General features: G+C 39.1%; 1 protein-coding gene across 25 annotated transcripts in view; it reads right to left on the reverse strand.

Moving 5' to 3' along the window:
- DTNA (dystrobrevin alpha) overlaps positions 1-24742 on the reverse strand; it is a 217264-nt gene that overhangs the window by 106455 nt on the left and 86067 nt on the right. For 24 of the 25 annotated variants that reach the window (XM_058677185.1, XM_058677181.1, XM_058677186.1 and 21 more), the window contains one exon: positions 4715-4782. In XM_058677185.1, the coding sequence (XP_058533168.1) occupies positions 4715-4781 (67 nt within the window). In that variant the 5' untranslated portion in view covers position 4782. Of the gene's footprint in view, positions 1-4714; positions 4785-24742 lie in introns of those variants that run through there. The other variant, XM_058677205.1, reaches the window with a different exon arrangement.

Genomic DNA, 24742 nt, shown 5'->3' on the forward strand with positions numbered 1-24742 from the left:
ATCCTAGAAAAGGTCTTTTCTAGTTATGAGTGTTATATAAATATGATATGATCATTTGGGAAATGGACTCTCTAAGATGCCAGGTAACCAGAGACAGAGAGACTATTAGAAACCTAAATGACAATTCTGTTTTTCTGCTGAGTTGGAATGCCATTTTATTGATGCTGAATCTGGCTCAACAATTAGGGGTGTATCACTATCTGTAACTAACACTGTTCAAGAAAGTACTGGGAGATTAGAGCATTTGTACACATTCTTCAAGATTTAAACTCCACATCTTGTGTAAGTATAAAAGGACTGTGATGTAGTACACAATTAAGTTTCTTAATTCTAGGGAGACTAACCCTGGCAACTGTATCCATCTCTCTAATGAAAGTCATGGGGAAGTGGGGGCATTTCTACAATGGAGTTTCCCCAGGGATAGAGCAAAGAGGGACGCAGAAGTGATACCTAAGGATAGACGCACACTGACCATGGTCTCCCATGCTTTCACTGCAAGGAGTCAACCTACCCTATAGTTTGTTCAGGAATAGAGAACAGTCCTAAAGGACTGTAAATGTTTCCTATGTGTGTAGTTTTTCACACCTGGTGATATAAACCCTGGCTGTTAAAGGGGATGTAGTGAGCAATAAACTGCAGCTTTTCAGATTCAGGATCACATTGCCTTTCACAGACATTGTGAGTAGTAACTACAGCCTCCATAATGAGTTCTGAGATCAAAAATAGCTGAACTGAGATTTGTGTTTTGCTTATCTACCTTGATTACAATATTATTTTTCCCTATGGCTTGATAGATCATGAACTTAATTCCATTTACAGGCAATGTTGTATCCATTTATTATGCCAGTGGATGTGATTACGAAACTGCCAATACATTTACCGGATTGTGCAGTGACTCAGCCCATAGTTGTTTGATATGTGCAGAACCTAAGAAACTGTCAACATCTTGTTGAAATTCAGGATAATTTGTATCTGACAGCATTTTCTTAATCTATTAGTCTTACTACAAAGGAAATTAATTGACTCCATTCCTTACTAAAATAAAAAATTTAAATAAATATGGAAATAGGAGAGCAATCCTTGTCCTTAGCATGTTGAAATGCTAAGAATTATCACCAGTTTCCCCATGATCTGAAAAAATCATTTTGTCATGAAATTCATATCAGGTTCATACCCTAGAGTCTAAAGAATCCATATTTCCTCTTGTTTTTTTAAATAAAGCATGAATATAGGATTTTTGCATCACTTATTTTGCAGTATCTTTTTCATTGTTTTTTCAAAATCACAGATAATGGCTATATTTTTAAAAATCATGTCTGAAATTTGGGGATTTTAGAGTTTTTCAAAATAATACCCTGAGGACTTGAGGAAAACAGTTAAGAGTAGAGATAAATACCATTTCCACTGCTTCTGTGTTTATTTGAAACGTTTTACACTCAAAGCAAGTTCATTTATGGCAACTTGATGCAATTGTGCCATCACCTCTAGTCTCATAGTTTGAAGAAAACACCAAAGATGAAAGAAATGACTCAGTTAAGAAGTTCTGATGTTCACACTGTAATCATATGCAAGTCCTATTTTTTCTTTTTCTGAAGACCACCTTTTTAATTCTCTCCTGTGTTACCCCATCTCTTTCTCTCTTTTCCTTTCTTAATTTTTCTACCTGTTTACTTCCCATTCATCCTTCCATTTTAAATTCTTTGTTTGCTCTTTTGAGATACAAATCTGTCTGTCTTTTGTCAGTTTTACAGTTCAGGAATGCTTTTTTTTCCAAGGACCTAAAAACCAGCCCTTTGTAAGATAACCACTGAAGGAGACTGCCTCCGTCTCCCAGTCGTGGTGAGATGACAGGAGTCCAGTATTTGGATAGCAACAATCAATAAACATTAGGAAGGGTTAGGCTCATTGATGGAGTCCCAACTCTCTAAAGCCCTCCAGTACTTTCTCAGTCACTTCCCTCAGTATTTTTGACACCAATTTCCTTTTCCTTGATGTCCTGACGTAGGATAATCCAAACTTGTTTTTCAACCATTTAACATATTGTCTGTGATATTTTCTCTTTTATATGATAATTTGCCTATCAAAATCAGGTTTTCTGTTGGAAACTAGCCCATTCCCTTCATCCAGCAGACTCCCACATACAGTAGATGCATCTTACTTAGTGTTAAACACCATGCTTAAATTGATGACTTACTATGGTCAGACATGTTTGAGTATTTTTACCCAACGCCTGAGTCTTCAGTGAAGAAAGACACTTACTTGACTTGCTTAATTAAGTATTCTGATTGCTAATCAGGAGACCTCAAAAACGTTAATAAAGTTGGATGACAACCTGTGAAGTTTCTATGAGAGGATAGTTCGAAAATGAATGTACAGTTTTCCTCATTCTTTCTTACTTAAAGAAAAGTGTCATGTGATGGTGACCTTTCTTTGAGTTGGACTGTTTTGACAGGCATTTGTAACACATATATTTATTTGTGTCTGGCACTGCATCTGGTGAAGAACTGATATTCTTAAACTCAGAATTTACAAAATTATAAGCACATTATTAAAATTCTTAAATTCTGGCTGATGGTCCTTAGCATTCCAATGATAAATGCAGATTTTACTTTTTTATAATGAACATTTTTTCCTGTCTCTGATGGGAAACTGACTCTTGATGTCCTCTTGTCTGTTTGATGTCTGCTGCTTCTGAGTCTTGCTTAGATGAGTAAGCAGTAAATGAGCTGTTTCTTCTCCAGACATCTTCTTCATTTTTCTCCCGTTATCTTCTTACTATCCTCCATTTTTTTACTTAAAATGTTTATTTTTGAATTGGCACATAATAATCTGTACTTTTTTTCTGGTGTAATCCCTTGTTTTGATCTGTGTATACACTGTAGGAAGACTTGATCAAATGAATCAACATGTTTATCATTTCATCAACCTATTTTTTTATGGTTAGGATGCTAGACTCAATTCTTTCAGGCTTTTGATATATATAGAATTCATTACCACTAACTGCGGTCTCCATGCAGAATATTTTTTTAAATATTATTTTTGATGGAGTTTACATAATTGAGAAGGATGCATACCCACGTGGACAACTGATTAGGGCAGGAAGGGTTGAGGAACAGGAGAAAGTGGATAAGATTGTTTTCAGTTTTTTTTTCTTCCTGTATCTTGGGGGAAGGAGAGAGAGAAAGGAAGAAGCCACACCCAGCATCCCAACTGCATCAGTCCTGGGTGTGGGGGCATGCCAAGTATTAAGTTACTAAAATTCATTCCTCCAATCTGACGGGGGTGTTGGCAAGCAGTACCCAGGTTACTTACTCTTGTAGATCTGTATCTTCAAAAGGTCACAATTCCAGGTAAGCATGCCAGTAGTAAAGATACAGTTGCAAACATGACTTAGTGAAGTAGAGGTCTTGGTTAAGACTCTCAGAAAAATGCTAGTCATCTAAGTGGAAAACACAAGGAGCATCCTAACTTTCTTCTTTATTAGTTCTAACATCATGTTGGTGCCATTAGATTATTGGGAAATTATAAAAGAAAATATGAATTTTACTGTCTGGGATTTTCCTTTATCTGTAGTGACACTCATTCTTGCCAATCACTTCCAGTCTTCAGTAGAAACCTAACTTTGTCTACTGCTTTCTCAGGGAAAAAGGCTTACATCTCACTCCTGCTCATTCTTTCTGCAAAACAGATAGATAAAAGGACCAGAAGAGAATAGTACTTTCTTCTCTTCAGTATTTAATTTGAGATGTTTGTTACAACACTTCCTTCACATCGAGTTCTTTTTCTTTACTAATGAGAAGTAAAAAGACACTTCCAACCAATTATATAGCAAACCTGCAACTAACACAAGCCAATTATCTTTATTTAATAACTTCTCCACTGGAATCAGTAAATATATTCTTCCTGTGTGCATGCGGGCTAAATGTGAGGAGGCCACCTGGTCCCCTGGGAATAAGAAAACTCCTAGCAAGTTTCCCCAGCAATATGGAAATCAGTAGTGACAGAGAAGACACTAAGCAGTGGCAATATCTGCAGTGGATTGTAACCCATGTGGTGGCAGTCCTGACCTGCTCTCCTGAGGGTCCCTTACAGCGTATTTTAGGAAATCTAACTGGGTTCACTCCTCTCAATGTTTCACTGCTGTGGCGAATTCTTATTACTGTTGGTGTTACCACCCTTGATTGGTCACTTCCTGTGGCAGTTTGGTTTCAGTAATTATGCACAAAGCCTCTTTCCCATATAAACAAAGGACATCATTTTGCAGGAAAGCAGATGATGTTCAGGTCCGGATTTTGTTTGGTGTCTACAATCTCCTGGACACTGATAGCATGAGGAGATGAATGGAATTTGAACGAGTAGTTCACAATTCTCTCTCTGTGACTATCTACTTTTTCCTGCCTGCCTTCCTGCCTTCTTGTTTTTTTTTTTTCTATTTTATTTTTATTTTTATTTAAGGTAATTTTATTAAGTTTAAAAATTATATTTATGAGTTTTTATTGTTATTTAAGTTTAGCAACAGCCTAATAACCAATTACAATGAATCACTGAATAATTTAACTCTCAAGTAATATGAGGCAAAAATGTTCAAATACACTTGCCATGCAAGGAATTTAGTATTTTGAGGAAAAACAGCAATATAAAAATGAGTAGCTGATTCTTTCCCCAAGTACTCAATGGGAAACCACAATGTGTTCCTTGAACTTTCCATACTTACTCATCTCTGCAAACAGCTGTCTTCTCTCTGCCATGGTATTTCCTTTTTTCCCACTATCTTCAATCATTCTGTGAGACAAAATGGTAATAACGCACATTATTCTCATGCTAATGAGGCAGATAACCATTCCTTTGTAAACACATTTCAGTGATTTTTGCCACAAACTTGAGAAAAATAATTTAAAATAGGGTATGTGAAAAAGGGCATTGCTTCACTAAGTCATTGCATAATCTGCTTTCCATATATAATGTTTGGTTATTAGAAGGCTTATGACATTTTTATTGTCTAAGTAAAAGATGACAATAACAGCAACTGACTTTGTGATCTATAGAAATGCAACTATTTTCTGTCCATAAGATGATTCAATTCCTGTACAATTCTTCCTTCAGTTTTAGAAAGCAGATATTGTGGATATTCAGCTGATGAGGAGGCTGAGGTCTCCTGGGTATGATGAACAGGAGGTGTGGAGTACTGGACTTTAAGACTCATATTTCATTCTATAGCTTGTAGTTCCTCTGCCACTCAAAATATCAATTTAGACACTGGCAAGTTTTTGAAAACTCTTTAATAATTTTATGCAAGGTGTTAAGGTTCACATTTCTCTCCTTAACCATGCTACTGTCTGTGTTGGAACTATCTTAAAAATAACTGTTAAATGCTAGCAGTTAATACTCGAGAAAGTTGTTTAGTTATGCAGACATTTGGGGCTAAATACCAAGCACTCGATAGGTTGACAGACAGTGTTTTATTGTATGTAACTCAATTTTTAAAAATGAAAGCGTCTTCTCATTTACACACACAATGCAGATATGTAAACTACTATGACTTCCATCCTGAGTGTCAGGCACTGTTAAAAGGTATGGGATCCCAGCGGCGTGGCCTAGCAGCTAAAGTCCTCGCCTTGAATGCCCCGGGATCCCATATGGGCGCCGGTGCTAATCCCAGCAGCTCCACTTCCCATCCAGCGCCCTGCTTGTGGCCTGGGAAGGCAGTCGAGGACTGCCCAGAGCACTGGGACCCTGCACCCGTGTGGGAGACCCGGAAGAGGTTCCTGGTTCCCGGCATCGGATCGGCGCGGACTGGCCCGTTGTGGCTCACTTGGGGAGTGAATCATCGGACGGAAGATCTTCCTCTCTGTCTCTCCTCCTCTGTATATCTGACTTTGTAATAAAAATAATAAAAAAAAATCTTTAAAAAAAACTTGCATTTCGTTAAAAAAAAAAAAAGGTATGGCTGCATGCATAGTTCTGATGAGCACTGCTTGCTCTTTGTTCATGCTCCTTATCTAACTGGATTGCACTCTCTTTGTGCCTTGCCAACTTGTAATCACCTTTCAAGTCTCACTATATGTGTGTCTTCCTCAACGATCATCTCTTACTTTGTGATTTTCTGGGATTGGTGCTTCTCTTTGAAGCCTTCACGGTATATAACGCCTTTCTCTCAATGCTGAGTATTCATTCAACACACATTCCTTGAGTGCCTTCTATCATCCAATGACTACACTAAGCTTGTAGTGTACCACACTTCCTCAGAAAGTACCAAAGCAATGAAAGTACAATGCAGTCATTGTAGGTGTAAAGTGGAAAGAAAAATGTGAACATGAAAGAAAGTTAGTTCTTGCGAACAAATTTCACACAACTAGCTCCAAAGGCAACTGGCTATGCACACAATGATTCATCCGAGGATGCAAGAAAAGTTACACTGCTGAAAAGAATAATGGTCATTGGTCGAGGATCTGCACCAGTGGCCTCTAGAACTGAAAATTTCCCCCATATGCAAGGAAGCAAAAGAAAGACATAGAACAATCTTAGGTATAGTCAGGAGAAAATAGCCCATGAATTCACAATGGATTAGGTAATGTACTCAGTGCCTGGCCTCAATACTGGTTGAGGAGTGGAGTTATTCGTGAAGCTCCCTCAGCTGGGTAGCAATTCACTGCTGAACATGGCTAAGGTATTCTCTTTTTATGACTTTGAATATGCAAGTACGGTTGATATATGGAGATCTGGAGAAAAAATTCCTGATTTCCATCAGCCCATCATCTATACTCTAGAGGAAATGGGCGATAATAATCTGACATTCACAAAATAATAAGACTATAGATTTCCATTTTTCTTTCAAGGGCTCCCCAGTAGAGTGGAAGCAATAAGAGAGGGAGTAGAACTAGTGATGTGTTTCTGTATCTGTTTGCTGGAATGAGACGAAAAGAACCATTAAAAATAAATCACAAAGGAGGGCAGACTGGAGAGTCCTGGCTGAAAATGTCAGCGAGGTAAAGATTGGTGTCTAAGTCCACACACTGTCTGTATTACTCACTAGCCATTGTGCTGACATCTCCTTTATTAGTTGATTTTTAAACACATCTCTCTATAGGGGTTTTATAGATAGCAACCTCGCAAATTTCAAATTGTAAATGGAGCTTAGTAAAAATCCAATCAAAACATGATATAGCCAGGCAGTATTTATTGAATAAATGAGTGAAAGGGAAAAAATTAGGAAAGAGGGAAAAGAGAAAATCAAGAGCTTAATTTGTTTTGTATGAACTGGATTCTCAATTATATTTATATAATCTGAATCATAAAAAAGTAAAAATCAACTTGTATTAGTTTCAAGGCTTAATTATATGATAAGAGTAACTGTCTCATATTAACCACAATCTACATTTTTATAGCTGAATCATGTTCATGACAAAGAAGTTGAAAAAGACGAAAAAAAATACGCTGTTCTAGTTTTTGTGTATGTATACATCATCATTTTAATTAACTCACCAAAAACCATCATAAATTACACAGTAGGTATTTTAATTCTCACTTCTAAGTAAAATATGTACCTTATGAGGAAAAGAAGGAAAATCTCATGACTGCAATAATAGGGATCATAGAACATAGTTATAAATGTAAAAGGAGAAATAACATACTTTTCATTTTAATTCCAGAGTTTCTTGGGGAGCTGCACTGTTAGATTAAATAGAGAATATTGACTCATTACTCATTGATCACAGTCACAACAGTTCATAGGTTACACTGGCTTGACAGAAGGATTCTCACATAAAATAAGCTTGTGAATGCAATAAGTAGGACCAGCAGGGTGGGTTCCTTGGTTTCCAATTGAAGTAGAATCAGCAGGATTGTAATGCTTCACTACAATCTCTACTTTCAATCCAGCTCCCCGTTAATGTGCCTGGGAAAGCAGCAGAAATACTTGAACCCAAGTACTTGGACTCCTGTACCACATGGGCGACCAGAAGTCTTGACTTTTGGCTTTGGACCAGTTCAACTCCTGTTTTTGAGGTCAGCTGGGGAGTGGACCAGCAGAAAGGAGATCTCTCTCTGTAACTTTGCCTTTTAAATAAATAGGCAAATGTTAAAAACACACAGAGGAGAGCGCAACCTTTGGGAGGAGAACTGTGTACATTTGCTCAGAGCAGTTTTGCTTCTGAAATAATGGAAACTGTCAAGGAGCACTGCTTTTCATGCCTTCCAGTAGAACAGCAGTTGCCCAAAGTCATGCAGAGGAGGTGAAGGAGAAAAAAAATCCATCTATGGTGACACTAATATATGTTACAAGAAACGGGACTCGCTGGCAGGCCTGCTTTGGCCAGCTCCTGTGCTCCTTTATGTAGATGTGATGCTTACAACTTTAGAATTTTTCAAGAACATTATATAAATGTAAAAGTATAAAAAGAGCCAACAGCGATAAATAAATAATGAGCCCTGTCAGAGGTTTCCTTTACCAGAGTTCAGTTTCACAAGTTATATGGGACATATTTTGTTTTCACGTGTAAGAATCAGTCCAATTCATTTAGTTAAAAATATCTATCAAGTAGCTGTCATTTTTCAGACACTCCACTAGTTTTTTGAGATGCAAAGATTAATAAGACATAATCCTTGCCCATAAGCTCACAGCCTTGAAGGGAACACACATCTTTCTGACAATTCTAATATGGTATACTATGCACCACAATAAAAGTATCTCCTGCTAGATGTAGTAGTTCATTTATGAGAAGACCTGGAACAGGCCTCAAAGGAACACGGACTCATGAGCAGAGTTTTAAAGTATAAATGGAATTGCTCAGATGGAAAAGCACAGAAGAAGAGTTGGATGGAATCCTGATAAAGTGCAGACTTTAAATAGGGGATATGGCCATCAGTATCGCTAGAAATCAGTGGTTGGGGGAGAAAGGCAGAGAAGAGGAATCAGATCCTAAAAGCCTCATTTGCCATGTCCAGACAATACTGATCTTTCCTATAGGAGAATGGATACCATCAGAAGTTTAAGAAGGGACTTGCTGCTTAGAAATGAGTGGGAGAATGTGCAGGTAGCTGGGTGGGTAGGTGTGGCAGCACGAGACTAAGTGAGGCATCCAGTTAATCGTATACTTTGATGGTCTAGGGGCAGGGCTACTATGCTTTTTTTGCTTGATTAAAGTGTTTTGGAGACACCTGCCATTGGACTTTGTGATTTTTCAGGCCACCTGCAGAATGGGAGGAGAAGAGCTTTGTATTCTCATGTTTGAAAATATTTTTCTGCAATAAGGAGTATATGAGGTTGGGTCACCAAGGCACACCACTTCCAATAGTCATTAAAAAGGATTGCACATCTGGGCAGGGAGGGCACCAATGCTTTGCCTCTATATACAGGGAAGGATGAAATAATACAGCAAAAACAGTTTGGGAACAAGTGAAAAATGAAGAGTAAATCCAAGTACAGGGTATAAAATACTAGAAGAAGAAATGTGAACTGTATTTTGACATAGTGAGACTAATTTTCCATTAAAATATCACACTCACAAGCTATTTCCTTCATGGCACATCTTTTAACCAACATCTATACTATATACTTTCATTGCATTTGTGGATTAAAAAGTTTTAAAGGTAGATGTTTAAACTAGTTGTCTCTTATATCTATGTAACTTTCTGAGGGTCAAAAGTGCTTTTTTTTTTTGTAATCCTGGGGGAACATGATTACTCTCAAGCATAGTTGTAGAACTCAAGATACAAGCAGGTAATATGACTGCCCACAAACAAACAAACTAACAAACAAATAAATGTTTTCTTACAGTGCAGGATATTGAATATATTTTGATCTTTTCCCTCAATTATTAAATTTCAAGGTTGCTAAGGGTTCTTGTCACTAGCCATCTAACTCCAGATCAACACAAAAGCTGATTTTTTGAAACTGGTAATAGAGGCTAAAAAGACTTGGTGACTAATGGGCCAAAAGGGGGATGGAGGAACATCACAGTTCTCATCAGCTCCCTTGAGAAATTACTTTATCTGATACTTTTTAATAGTATTTCCTACTTAAATAATCATGGAGTTCATTGATTTGAACTTTCACAATTCAAATCCACGAAAGTCTGACAATGTTTATAGCCATGTTGGCTTTACTTTTGCTTCTCTTTAAGACTTGTGGACTTCATGTTGAACATGATAAGATTCTACTATGCTTTACTTCTCTTCATGTTGTTGCATGTGGATGACAGGAAAACACTGGGCTCAGCTATCACCAACTCCTGCAATCCTTAAAGTTGATAACTATAATGAGGTCCATTTCGAGCTCCTTTCCTCCCTAACTGATTTATTAGTGGCATATAACTAACTGCCTATTTGTATTTCTGTTAATGAGAAAGGTCTCTGATGTGATGTTCTCAGATTTACATTCTAGTTCTGATCTTTTTGCAATATCATAAAAAAAGTATGTAGAGAGCTTTCCTTAGGCAAGGCATAATTGCATTCACTTTTATTTCTTAATATTTTATCTAGATGAGCTCCTGACAGTAGGAAAATGTTAGCACTAAAATGAGTGGTTACAATGGGACTCTGATTTTGTCTTTTTCTTTGAACATCATCATCTACTCTTGGGACTTGCTTCTGTATCACTTTTATTTCAAAGAGTTTTGAGCTCACTCCTTTAGTGTAATGACCATTAGGTGTGTTAAATTGGGGATCTGGTCTTTGCTCTGAAGTGTACAACACAATGTCCCCCCATTGTGGTTGCCCATCAGACTCCTCTAGGGAACTTATCAAAGAGTTGAACCTATTGAGTCTGGACTCGGAGCTAGGCACCTATACTTTTGCCAAACATCACAAGTGCTTCTGGTGCATAATAGGGCTCAATGGAAATATGATGCTGTTTGAGGTCAAACATGAGCTTTTTTTTTTTTTACATGAGGTGTAACTGCTTATCTTGCTTTGCAATATGTTTGTATAGCTAATAAAACATACTTTAAAATAAATCTTTAACCAAGGGTGAAGATAATTCCTTTGGTGAGGCAAAGGCATATGTTTACATATGCTTGCCTCACGCACTGACAAAGGTAGCTAATGAATCAATCTTCAAGAAATATAAAATGCCCCTACAAAGGGAGAAAACCACTTTTATTCTGGAAAGAAATACTCTTAGCTGTTCTTTCAACTCAGATTGGGACCGCTTGTTCTGAGACAAGAATGTGCAAGACTCTGTAGGACATTTAGAATTGTTAGATTTCATTTGATTTGATTCAACTTGGTGAGAAGCTTGGACTCATAATCAGAGCAGCTGCTACCACATCCCTCCTCCTTCTCAGTAAAGATTGCAGAGTTAGGTGGGCAGGGCACTGATACGGGAAAGAAGCAGTGCTTTTGAAGGATGATCATAGGAGGTTCTAAGTCTGCAGACTGTTTCCGGAGAACTGAGGAGCACTGCCTAAGGATGACCTTAATGAAAAGAACCTTGTCATCGATGAACTTTACCTGACATGGAAAAGCTTTATGGTGCATCCTCTTAGTCTGTTCTCAGACCGCAGAGCAGCCTTTTTAAAGGCATGAGGGTGATGAGTGAGTGAATGAACCAACATGGAAGGGATGATCATTTATTTGGGATGTTTCAATGGAACAGAAGTTTCTCTTCACTAGAAGACCTCAATTCCATTTCCTTTGTGGTACTGAGATGTATCTTAGCATTTCACCATGGGAAGTTAATTTTTATGCCCTAAAAATGGAAATTCCATGAGAAAAAAACTAGAGAGTTGACTTTAATTTAGTTGCTTTCTTTATAATATATGTTTTATGACAAATACACTAAGGGACTGAGCAATTTTGACTCAGTACGAGACACAATAAATGTCTTTTGGTCTCTTGCATGCTTTCCTTGAGGCCAGGCCTGCATGATACCATCAGAGGTTATGGGAGGACATTGTCTTTTGAGATAAAAAAGCTAAAGAACATATGTTAGATGAGGGCTAATGCAGGTAGGTGGGAAGATGTCAACATTACTACCATGCATGCTTCTGGATTCAGAACCAAACGGAAGCACAGGAAGAGAACAGGTTTCCAAATCCAAAACAAGTCAAACACAGAAAGAGGAATACAACATGTTCTCAATGTGTGAGAGCCCAAAACAAAAAACAGCCACACAATAAAACCCCCACTGAATCTGAATACAAAATATTCATTACTAGAGGATGAGAGGGTTGGGTGGAATAGAGAGATTTAGATTAAAAAATCTTGGAAACTGGGTGGTTTATTAATTGTGACAAAAATTCTAGTATGAGATGTGAATAAGAAAAACAGGGTGAAGGATATATGGAAATTCTTTGCATTAATATCTCACAAATTTTATTTTGCAAATTTAAAGTGATTCTAAAATAAAAGATTAAAAATTTTGAACCAAAATAAACTTATCTTCTAGTTCCATTTTTCCCATGTAAACAATTCTAGACTGTGGGGCCAGTGCAGTGGTGTAATGGCTAATCCTTCACCTACAAGAGCCGGCATCCCATATGAACACTGGCTCATGTCCCAGCTGCTTCACTTATCATCCAGCTACCTGCTAGGGCCTGGGCAAGCAGTTGAGGATGGCTCTAAATCTTGGGTTCCTGTACCCAGGTAGGACACTTAGAAGAAAAATCTGTCTCCTGGCTTCGGATCAGCTCAGTTCCATCTGTTGCCGCCATTTGGGGAATGATTCAGTAGAGGGAAGAGCTCTCTGTTTCTCCTTTTCTCTGTAAAATGTGCCTTTCAAATAAAAATATTCTAGATTGCAAAAGAATCTGTTTCACTCCTTAATAAACATATGTTGAAAATGAGAACACAGGAGAACTTACACTATACAAATTTTCAATATAGTTTGACGTACACATAATAATCAGGTAAATATTATGCTATTTTTCTCTTCCCTCATTAAATTTTTCTCAGTAGCAAATAGCAAAACCTGATATAACACAAAATAAGTTATAGAATGACAGTATCATCATAGGGATTCTGATGACTGCTAATCAACAGAAGCACAGTTAAGCATATGGGGTTAATGAATGTGGATGCCAAAATTAAATAGGCCACATGGAAAATAAACAGACACAGAGTATCAGCAGCCAAAAGTTATGACTGCAAGATCTCTAGGACTAAACAATGGCATTTGCACAGCAGGGATTCTTTCCCCTAGAAAAGAGATGACTGGGACCGCTAGAGTGCAGAATGGAAAGAAAAAAACAGAAGCAGCCCTTATTTCTTGCATCTGGATCTGTTCCTGTGAATCATAGGGCTCTTAGTTATGTACCCACCATTGAAGGGAATTTTGTCTGAAATCAAGGAAAGTCTACAAGAAGTCTCTCTCTCTCTCTCTCTTTGTGAAAGCCATGGTTTTAAATTGGTGATTGCCAAGAATTTTGTTGGGGAAGAATAGCTGGTGGGAACCTGCCTTCTCTTTCAGTCTTGGATCACCCAGGCCCTTGAATTATCCTGTTGAGGCAAAGACACGAATGCCTGGGTTGTAGAGTGGGAAGGGATCCGAGCTTCATTCAATGTGAAAATAATAATCAGCACTTAAGTGCTGCCCGAACGTGAGTAGACTTTGAATTAAGCATTTCACTTGGATAATTCCATTTATTTTTTGTCCTAACTCTGAAGTTAACTATATTATATTTATCCTGTTGCATAGATGAAAAAGTGAAGTCTGATGATGAGGTAGATGGAAAAACAGTCCACATTTTAAACGCATGTAATCTGGGAAAATATTGGTTTTCACGGCAAAAGGGACTTTGCAGAAGTGATCAAGTGGAGGACTTTGAAATGAGGAGATTATCCTGGATATCCAGGTGAGTCTTTGTAAGGGGAAGAGAGGAGCTTTGAGGAGGAGGAGCAGCCCACAAATCAAGGGTGCAGGTGGTTTCTAGAAGATGAAAAGAGCCAGGAAATGGACTCTCCTGTAGCCTTGCCAAGGGAAAGCAGCCCTGCCGAAGAACCAATTCTGGCATTGTAAAACTCACTTGGTATTCCTAGGCTTCCAGATCTGTTGCTGTCTTAAGTCACTGAATCTTCCACCATTTGTTCCAACAATGGGGAGTTAACACAGTTGAGATCATTGTGCTGGTTGCAGATCCAGGATTTGTAATCTTCAAAGGTGGCACAATCAGTCACCAGATGGTACTACCTTCCTACTCCTCCTTACACTCTACCAACTCTTCAATATTAGTCATGGAAACCTCACACTCTAATTCTTATTATTTCATGATCTTATTTAGTCCTCAGACCAGGTTGTGTTATCACTTTGTTTCACAAAAGGCAAAAGTGAGGCTTTGAGATTATAAAAATGTGGAATTCAAGTCTAGTCCAGCCTGTCTAACCTTCAGTCCTATTGCCATATCCATTTAATTAACATTTATTTGCTATAGTATTTGTCAAATGCCAACGTAGAACAGAACTCAAATTTAAGTACTTTTTACCACAGAAATTCTCGAAGACAAAGATGGCTCATTTATGAATCACTCTACTATCCTCTTGGAATATTTCTCTCTCGAGAGTTAACGTCAAAATGGCAGACATTGGATTTCTACTGATGTCAACTCCTACAACATTGGGAGCTTCCTGATTAGAATTAGCAAGGTTATCCTCTGAGGCCATCTGCATAAACAATTGGCTCTCATTGCACAACTAACATGGTCAAGTGTAATAGAAGGAAATATGGTAAAGACTTTCAGATTATTAATATGTCAGACCACATATCTGACTATCATAACTGAAGAATTTTTAAAATGCTAACTGACCACATACAAAGGTCATCTGAATGGATAGATACGCTGATTAATACAGATAAAATTTTTGGAACACAGGTGTTGTGAGCTAACCAAAGCATGTGGAAATAAAATGCACGCTACTGGGAATTTTATGAAATCCAAAAGCCAGGACCAGAGTGAATTACATTACCTCAATTGAAATATCACATCCTTTTATTATTCTATATTATTTTTACCAAAATGCAAAAGGTAATGTGATAGACAATATAATTAAGTACAAAATGTGCCTGCTCAGAGAACCAAAAATAAAACCAATTTTTAAATTATAATTGCCCTTCACCCCGCCTTATATTAGAACTTACAAGTGGAGCAGGCAAATACATACCACCTTCTCCGACTTATGAGGTTCATACTTTAAGCCACCTCCAATCTATAGGCACACTGCTAGCTAGGCACAGTCATGGGTATGCAAAATAGGAATGAAACATTTGGAGCCAAATGGCATTGGCCCAAATGTGGACCCACTCTTGACACTGTAAAAATCACTTTTGTAATCCACTTGTGTGTCCACTCTGACTTTGAACACTGAGGCAAGTGTTTCAGATTCCCACTTCAGTGACTCCATTTAAGAAAACAAGTGTCCCTGGACCTGGTGAGAACACAGCAAAGGATAATCAGCAAGAGGCTAAGTGTCCATGGCTGAACAAGCTCTTCTGTCTTAACAAAACCTTTTGGCTTAGGGATGCTCAAGCCATTTCCTGCAGGTGCTGGTCACACAGACAAGCCACCACCTTTTCACTGCCATTCAATGCACCACTGCAGTGATGCATTTAATAGTACTTTAGTGGCTTCAAACACTTAATGAGTACGAACTATTACCTGGAAATGATTAGGCACTAGGAGAAATAACCACTGAAAAATTGTTCTTTAAAAGTTCCAAAAAGCTGGGTCTGGAAGCGTGGCCTAGCGGCTAAAGTCCTCACCTTGAACGCACCCAGATCCCTCTGGAACTGGGCCAGTCTGGAGTTGGGAGCCATGAGCCTCTTCCAAGTCTCCCACTTGTGTGCAGGGACCTGCGGACTTGGGTGCCAGTTCTAATCCTGGCAGCTCCACTTCCCATCCAGCTACCTGCTTGTGGCCTGGGAAAGCAGTCAAGGACGGTCCAAAGCCTTGGGACCCTGCCGCTGTGTGGGAGATCTGGAGGAAGTTCCTGGCTCCTGGCTCCGGATCAGCACAGCACTGGCCACTGCGGTCACTTGGGGAGTGAATCATCGTATGGCCGATCTTCCTGTCTGTCTGTCCTCCTCTCTGTATATCTGACTTCGTAACAAAAATAAATAAATCTTTAAAAAAAAAGCTCCAAAAAGCTGCTGAAAGGGATTCTGGGATTAAGTTTACCATATGTGCTGAATGATAATTTTTGTGCTCACATAGTGCAGAAATCAAACTACGAGACATTCTCTCCCATTTATGAGCTGTTACATTATTAGAGTTGCAACAGGAGTGAGTACTATCCTTCACATAATTACATAACAGCAGGCCTTTCAAATTAAAGCCAGAATCTGTGTAACATTTCACGTGGAAATAAGAAGTGTATGCAAATAAAGAAGCTATACCAAGAACTTCCTTATCACTAGTTTCCCTATCATGTTAGGCCTGTTTCAATGGCAACTTCCATTGCCACTTGAAACTCAGAAGTTAACTGACAGGTCTCCATGCTGCCTAGGGAAGCTGAAAACTAACCCAGGAAACTACCCTTCCTGGCTCTTGGTTAGAAATGCTTTTCTGATTTAGAATGACTTCTTTGAACCAGACCCAGGAAAACTTCTCTAGAGTACCCATCAACAAGTGTCAGGTTTGGTGGAGTGATGAGGAATTAGAATCCTGGAGTTTACAAGTGATTGTTATGATCATAAGAGTTCACAGAAGTCCACTGAAACAAGCAAGCCCTGCAGCACTGGGTGCCTGAAAATGTTTTCAATGTGAGTTATTGTTCTCCAGGGCCCATTAACAGTCTGCAGAGAGACTGAGCTAATGAAGCCTTTGAATGACAGAACATTTAAATGTTTCAAGTGCCTTTGTTCATCCACATTTTAGAATTACAGCAGTGTTAGATGGAACCATGTAAGGGGAAGACTATTTGTGATAGTGGAGAATGAAAATAGGACTGGAATTCTCATCTCCAAACAAGAAAAAAGTAATGATAACTTTAGTTTTGTAACTATGTCATTTAAACATGAAATATTTGTGCATTTTTAAATCTTAAACTCTCTGTGAAACCGAGCCTCCTTATAGCACCTTGGATATGAATGTTAGATACCATCAGGTACTAGTCTCCCATGGAGCCCTAGCCTTCCTTCCTCAGCTTAAATCTTCCTTGCCTTGCCTACCAAGGTTAACTCTGAATGATGGGAATGGTGCAGTCAGCCCTTTAGGCTCCCTGAACACAAGGCTCTGGAGGTCACTTAATTCTCCAAGAGATGACATGTTGATGTTTGGTCTTGTCGTGAAGGATTTCTTTCCCAGGAACCCAAGGCCACTAGTAGAAAGTACCCATGACCCGCACCTGCATGCAGACACCCAGGATGACTGACGTTTCACTCTGCCATTATCAACATTTCAGAAGGGGCAAAATACCACCTGTCAATCAAAAGGAAGACCATGAGCAATGCAGAAAAATCACAGACTTGCCTAATGGCTATACGTGTATCTTTTGATCTCAGATTCCATCTACATGAACATTTAACCCTCATCTTTGGGGTGCCTGGATATCAAGTGATATCATCCCAGATTCTTGTTTTCTGCTTTGCAACAAATACTTTGTTCAACTGCTTTGCTGCTAGTAACTGGCTTGCTATGGCATGTAAAGAAGAATTAGTTTTGGGAAAACTATAGCATTCCTTTTATCAGTAGAGGGGCATTCTATATACATGTGTATAACCTAATTACATAGTCAGATCTTTGTTAGTTTAGAAAATTAAGGTAATTTGTAGCTTTTCTCTGTAAACTTGTCAAGAGTTATTTGTAGCAAAACCTTGGAAACCTTCTAGGCAGAGCATTCTGCACTAATCCTTAAGGTGCCACTCCTGCCTCTGGGCTCCCAGAGCCAGAATGCTTACGGGGCTAACCATGCTTTAAACTCTGGATCAAAGGGAAACAGCGAGAACATTACAAGTAGGCTGGCACTTCCTCTTGTCCCTAAACCCTTAACATAGCAGAAAGTAGAGATGGTCAGATCAGAACACGAAGGAGAAGAAGGCAGAGTTGAAACGAGGGTGACCACCAACGAAGTTTCCAGATCATTTAAAGATTCATCCTTGTCGACCTGGTAAATTGGATTTTTAGCAAACACGTGTGCATACCTCTGTTTTGAATGAAGTAAACATTCTGCATGGTTTAATATCTGAGACTCCTGGGGTCGTCTCCTCACTAGCTGGATCTGAACTCTGTGTATTTCTTGGTTCACACGGTGTGCTTCTATGACTGCAGCTTGTTTTGTACAAGTTAAGTAAGCATGCTTGTTGTCTATTGTTGGCTGTTATTTCCGTGGTCAATTAAGATGGGTTTCTGGATAACAGCACATCAAAACAAGTTGGACTCCCCACTGCCTTTAATTTAAATCCAGAATCCTTGAAAGGCATTCAGATCCTGAGCCATCTGGTTCCAGTGTTTATCCTGGCCCATATCTCTGTGCAGTTTAGTCACACATGCCTCGGGTCATTCTCTTCCTCTGATTCTGTTGCATGAAATACTCCCTTTTCTGTTCACGGTTCATGTTCTCAACCCCAAAGCAGGCCACTGTCAAGTAGCAGCTCTGACTGAAGGCAGCTCTCTTTATTTTCTCTAATAGTTTCTAGCTATGTATTTTCATAATACCCCTATTATCTCTCTTTATAATACTTTAACCACAAGTATGATTGTAAAATATTTTATGAAGCTGCTGTCTTGGTGCCTCCCTCAGACGACTGTCAGTTTCGTGTGCTATCTGCTGTTCACTAAATGTTCTACTGCCCAGAAAGAATGCTATTATGGACCATTACACTGAGTGTATACTGATTAGATGGCTCACACTTCATAGAGGAGGAAAGAGGGAGGAATGGGGACATCTCTGTGCACAAAAGGTAAACACACAAGCAATACTTAAAAATGTACATTTGCAGGGTGAATCAGACTTGGGAAGAGACTAAAAGCATGCAAGGCTTGACCTGGGAAGGTCGGCATTGAGAACTCACAGAGTTGTTTCTGGGAGGTTTCCTGTTTCCAAGCAGCCTTGGGTTGCACAGGCTGTCACAGGGAGGAACACCACTTGCATAACAGCCAGACTAAAGAAAAACTATATAGTAAGAAAATCAGAGAAATGATTCACTTAGATTCTTCTAGTTTCAAATACTTTCTTTTTTTTTTTTTTTAAAGATTTTATTATTATTGGAAAGCCGGATATACAGAGAGGAGGAGAGACAGAGAGGAAGATCTTCCATCCGATGTTTCACTCCCCAAGTGAACCGCAATGGGCCAGTGCGCGCCTGATCCGATGCCGGAAACCAGGAACCTCCTCCAGGTCTCCCACACGGGTGCAGTGTCCCAATGCATTGGGCCATCCTCAACTGCTTTCCCAGGCCACAAGCAGGGAGCTGGATGGGAAGTGGAGCTGCTGGGACCAGAACCGGCGCCCATATGGGATCCCGGGGCGTTCAAGGCGAGGACTTTAACTGCTAGGCCACGCCGCCAGGCCTCAAATACTTTCTTAAAGGTGTGGGGTGATGTGGTAAAGGACATGATACGATTGTTGCTCTCTGATGCATTGTTCAGGTCAATGCAATATTAATATAAATAGAACGGATTCAATGGACTTCATAGATAATATTCTAAGCATACAATGACATTTCCTGTCTTAATGCTTCCTTTGGCTGGCCAATGAAATGCCAGTGTGTTGAGATAAGACGCAATACAAATGAAGTGAGACAAAGAATTCCCAAGGGCTAAACTAATACATCATCATCATCATCATCATCATCATCATAAAAAAAAAGAAAGTCAATTGCAAAACTCAAATGCATAATATTCTGTGTCCAACTTGGCAAACAATGCTTACCCTCTACTTCCAAACTGCTTGGCATATGTGTTTGAGAGGCTTAAGATATAAAACCGTACCATTTAGTGTAAGATTATCTCAATTATTGAATTTATCTAAAACTTAAATTTAAATGGACATCCTGTATTTTTCAGATGTTCCTACTAATCTAGCATTTAGAATAGAAAATATTTACTAGTCAATTAAATTTTATTTGCTTGAGATTATAGAAGAGTCTGTTCTTCAGCTTACTGATTTTATGTTTGACATGCAACCTCTTAACCAAATGAATGTCCTCAACCTGAGTCAAGCATGTAAAACATAAGCAGGGGTTCATTGTGAACGCTGGGACGAGGAGGCCAACACCAATCCCGCCCAGGTGCCCACCCCTCGCTACTGTGTGAAACTGATTTCTTTCGCTAAGACTTTTCATTTTAGATGGGAAAGGAGGATCACGGATGAGGGAAAGTAGAAATCCAGCGTCTCTGGGTCATGTTGTCTCAGCATAGGTAGGTGACTTTGCAGCACAGAAATGACTTACATTTCCAAAGTTAATCTAAAAGCATCATTAGAACACACAGCGCATTTTCCTTTTCAGAAAAATGTCATCACATTAAAGTCTTGTTAGGTAGTTTCAAAAAGTGACTAAAACAAAATATTTATCATGGAAAAATATGTGGGGAAAATTCTAGTTCAAATAAAATTTCTTGTACTTGTCTGAAAGTCCAACAATGCCGATTTGTGTTAGTACAACAATGCTGACACAGGCAATCGACTATATTTTATTTGACTTTTGTTCAGCATCATGAAGGCTTATCGTAGATAGGGAGAAAACAAGTTTCTACATGTATTCTCATAGTTGAACTGTATAATGGAGACAGACATGTATCTCCACTCCTGAATAAAAGAACTTCCATTAAAACCTTGACAATTTGACACTAGATTTTCTACCACTGCCTATACCTAGCATGCTTTGATGCACTTAAATAGCAGAATGTGAATCTTGCAACTGTGACTAAAGGAGTATTCTACTGTAACAAACTATGGGGAATGGTGGGAGGGGAAAACAATGGGGAACAAGAGGGGGAGTTGGGAATCTCTATACCTACAAACTGTGTCATGGAAAAGAATAACAATAAAATATCAAATTAAAAAAAGAAAACAAGATGCATAGAAATAAGTAATAAACGGAGAAATTGAAGTGCCGCTATCTTTCACAAAATTTTGGAGCACTTCCTAGAATAGCTTAAGTGTCCCCACCACAATTACGTGTTCAGGTAATTGATTCTATAAAGTTACAACTCTAAGGAGAGAAAACCTTCCACACATCTTATTTCTCCATTTGTCCATTTATTTCCCCATTAATGCAATAAAGAATTAAATATGCAGGTCATGCACTTTATGAAACAATGTTGAGACGGAAATAGTTTTTGGCCTTAGGAAGCTTAACAATCCTATTGAGGAATAAAAACACTAAATGATTACCAAAAGAACTCAGAATTGTGGTGATACTCAGAGAAGTAAAGTTACTGTGAATACTAGCTACTTACTGAAGAATCACCACCAATCATTCATTTATTTTGTATTTACTATGTGCCCACATTTTCCAAAGCAAGCATTGTACATCCTTTTTATCTAAATTTCAAACAAATCTTATAAATAGCAAGGCAGGTATAAAGATATGGAAAACTTCCTTTGTTCTATTGGTAACCTTGACCACTTTCTGAGGAGGCTATCAGAACCTTTATTTTGCTAATATACTAATACATTTTATATGAAAGTTTGGAATACAAACAGAAAAGAGTTAAATTTTCCTGCATGGTAATAGGGAAAAATCTGTGTCCCTTTAAAACAATCTGGAGGTTTATTTGAGGAGTTAAAAAAAAAAAAGGAATATAGACATTCAGGAGAGATGCCAAGAGCTGCTTCCCTCCCTGGGGGTTGAGAAGCAGTCCTTGTGAACCGCACCTTCCAGGGAAGTGGCCAGACCCAGTTACATTTTCACTTCCAATCTCCTAAAGCAAGGAGGGAGCACGAGACCCAGACAAATACGAAAGTTAAGAATTCCCCAAAACTGTGGGAACAATTAAAACTGGGTCAAGCCAACTTGACATGAAAATTCATAGGGTTGGGAGAACCCAGTGACAGCTAGATTATCCAAATGGGATGTATAACCTTGGAGAGGACCCAGAGCCAGTTACTGCATGAATACTACATCTGAACACACATCTGACCCCAAGGACTGCATTCCTCTACTTTGCCAGGCTTCCTCAGTTCTCAACACTTTTTACCCTCTCTAGTTCTGGATGTAACTAACTCTCGACCATCCAAGGTACAGGGTGCTCATTCTCACCTCGGTTTTCCAGGCACTGTATTCTACATTAATGCTTCAAGTTCTGACTACTTTTGCATACGTTACGTAATGTTTCGAATTTTACTTCTTCTGAATGCAGGATCAAATATGAATAAAGCCTAAGGCATTCCCAAGTGCTTTCGATTTTGAATTACTCATCCCACAGTTCTTTTATGGACTTTATCTATGGAGTGCAGCTTTGCTAAGCACTGAAAATCAGCAGGGAGCAAATGTAAAAGTTGAATTTGTCATGCAGTGAACTGACTTCAAGAGTCATTTGTCCATCCAGAAGGCTTTGGAAGGAAAACTGGTGACAAAATGTTCTAGTTAAAGCAAATGCCTACTTTTATTTTGGGAACTATTCCTTGGAACTGTGGAATGTTGATTATTTTCTTTTTCATGCACAACCAAGGACAGGAAACAATAAGGTTAAGCAAACACAAACCTTGAAGCCCTACAGCTCCACTAAACTAATTGACTATTCTGGAGGTTTAATTACTAGGTAGAGTAAATCCTCAGCAGGTATAAATAACTTTAGGCTCCTTTGAGATTGTCTGCTTTGACTGGGGAACAACCAGACCTACAAAGACTATTATTTCTCAGTGCCATTTATGTTTCCAATTTTGAATTTCCTATCTTCCATCTTTGTCTCTTAATTTAGGCTGTGTTTTACTTTTATGTCTTTGAGACAGCCCAGTAAGTGGTTGAAAATACTGTTTGCATACCACATATGGAATGTGCCATACCACTTTGAAAAGACTAAAAAATTGGAATGTGAAATTCTATTAATATATTTGTATACTACACCTGACTTCAGTGTAGGGAAAATACCCAACACATTTTCTAAAGCACACATTCTGACATACTGTTCTGTTTCTTTGCTCTTATCAAAACAGTGTTCATTCTTTGGGGAGATAGCAGTAACCTGTCACTCAGCTGCTTCATGTGAACAGTATGAAAACTCTCAGTTTTCCTCTTGACATTTCTCACACACAGAATGTCTACCAGCAGGAGAAGCAGCCACAAGAGCTTAAGAAATGATGACATTTTGGAGAGGTTTGGTTATTGTTAGATGATGACCACCAACTGCCCGCCCGCCGGTGGAATAATACCAGCGAGTTGTTCAAAGTTGTAATGGAAGCTTTATTGGAAAATCTGTGCCTGGGCCCCCTTCGCACAGAGGGGAAGGCAGATGGAGGCGCAAAGGGCCTCTGAGATACGTGTTTTGGAGTTTTATACCCCTCCAGACACGGGGGCAGGCAAAGGGGCTGTCTGTGCCCCAACTATGTAAGGAATGTCCATTCAGATGTGCCATTGGTCAACTGGAATCTCGCCAGGCTGATGACATAACTGGCTCCTGTGGCCCCTCCTGTTCCAGGCTGAAGCCTGGGAGACATGTCGAGTCCAGAGCAGACCAGCCCCTTGTCTCCAGTGCCCTGGGCAGCCATCAGTTATAGAGTCAAAAATACTATGGGTAAAAATCTTGCTGCCACGTGCCACAACTGCATGTACTTCAGCAAATGGTTGCAGTTTTTTTTCTTTCTTTCTCTTTCTCTCCCTCCCTCCCTCCTTTCCTTCTTCCTTTTCTTTTTTCTTCTTTCTTTCTTCCTTCCTTCCTTCCTTCTTTCCTTCCTTCCTTCCTTCCTTCCTTCCTTCCTTCCTTCCTTCCTTCCTTCCTTCCTTCCTTCCTTCCTTTCTTTTCATTTGAAAAGGAAGGCACAGCAGATAGTACAGAACAGTGGGGTAAACTGCTGCTAGGGGCATCTGCATCCCATCTCAGAGTGCCAACATTAAGTCCTGCACCTGCTTCTAATCCAGCTTCCTACTAATGTGAACTCTGGAAGACAGAAGGTGATTAAGTACTTGGCTCCTTGCCAACCCTATGAGACACCTGGATGAAGTTCCTGGTTCATGGTTTTGTCCTGCTGTATTATGGGCTGCTGTGAGCATTTGGGGAATGTACTAGCAAATGAAAGGTCTCTCTCTCTCTCTCCTGGTTTGCCTTTAAAACAAATGGACTCTCTTCCATTGTCCATAACCTACAGTATCATGATCCACCTAAACAGAAGAATGCTGGACTTGTGACTATTGCTGAAGGTCTGTACTATTGTAGAAATCCAGGGGAAAACAGTGTGGGGAGCGTACATGGTGAGGCTGTGAAGCGGAAATCCCCGAGTCTATGAGCTGTATCATGAAAAAAAGAACAAAAAAAAAAAAAGAAAGAAAATAATTAAAAAAAACACGTCTCCACCAAGTGTGAGGATGACTTCTAACTTCACTAACTTTACATATTACTACTATTAAAATGATGGAAAATGACCTAATAACAATTTTTGTAAAAAGTACTTGCGGGGGCCAGCACTGTGGTCTAGCATGTAAAGCCTATGGTGAGGTATCCCTTAGGGACATGACTTCTTTCTGATCCAGCTTCCTCTTGATGTGTCTGAGAAAGCAGTGAAAGGTGGCCCAAGTACTTGCGCACCTGCTCCCATGTGGGAATCCCAGCACAAGCTTGATGCCCTTGACTTTGGACCTGCCCGGATCTGGCTGTTGTGGACATTTGTAGAGTAGATCAGAGAATGGAAGGTCACTCTCCAACTCTCCCTCACT

This window comes from Ochotona princeps, chromosome 18 (assembly GCF_030435755.1).
Source record: "Ochotona princeps isolate mOchPri1 chromosome 18, mOchPri1.hap1, whole genome shotgun sequence".
Classification (NCBI taxonomy): Eukaryota; Metazoa; Chordata; class Mammalia; order Lagomorpha; family Ochotonidae; genus Ochotona; species Ochotona princeps.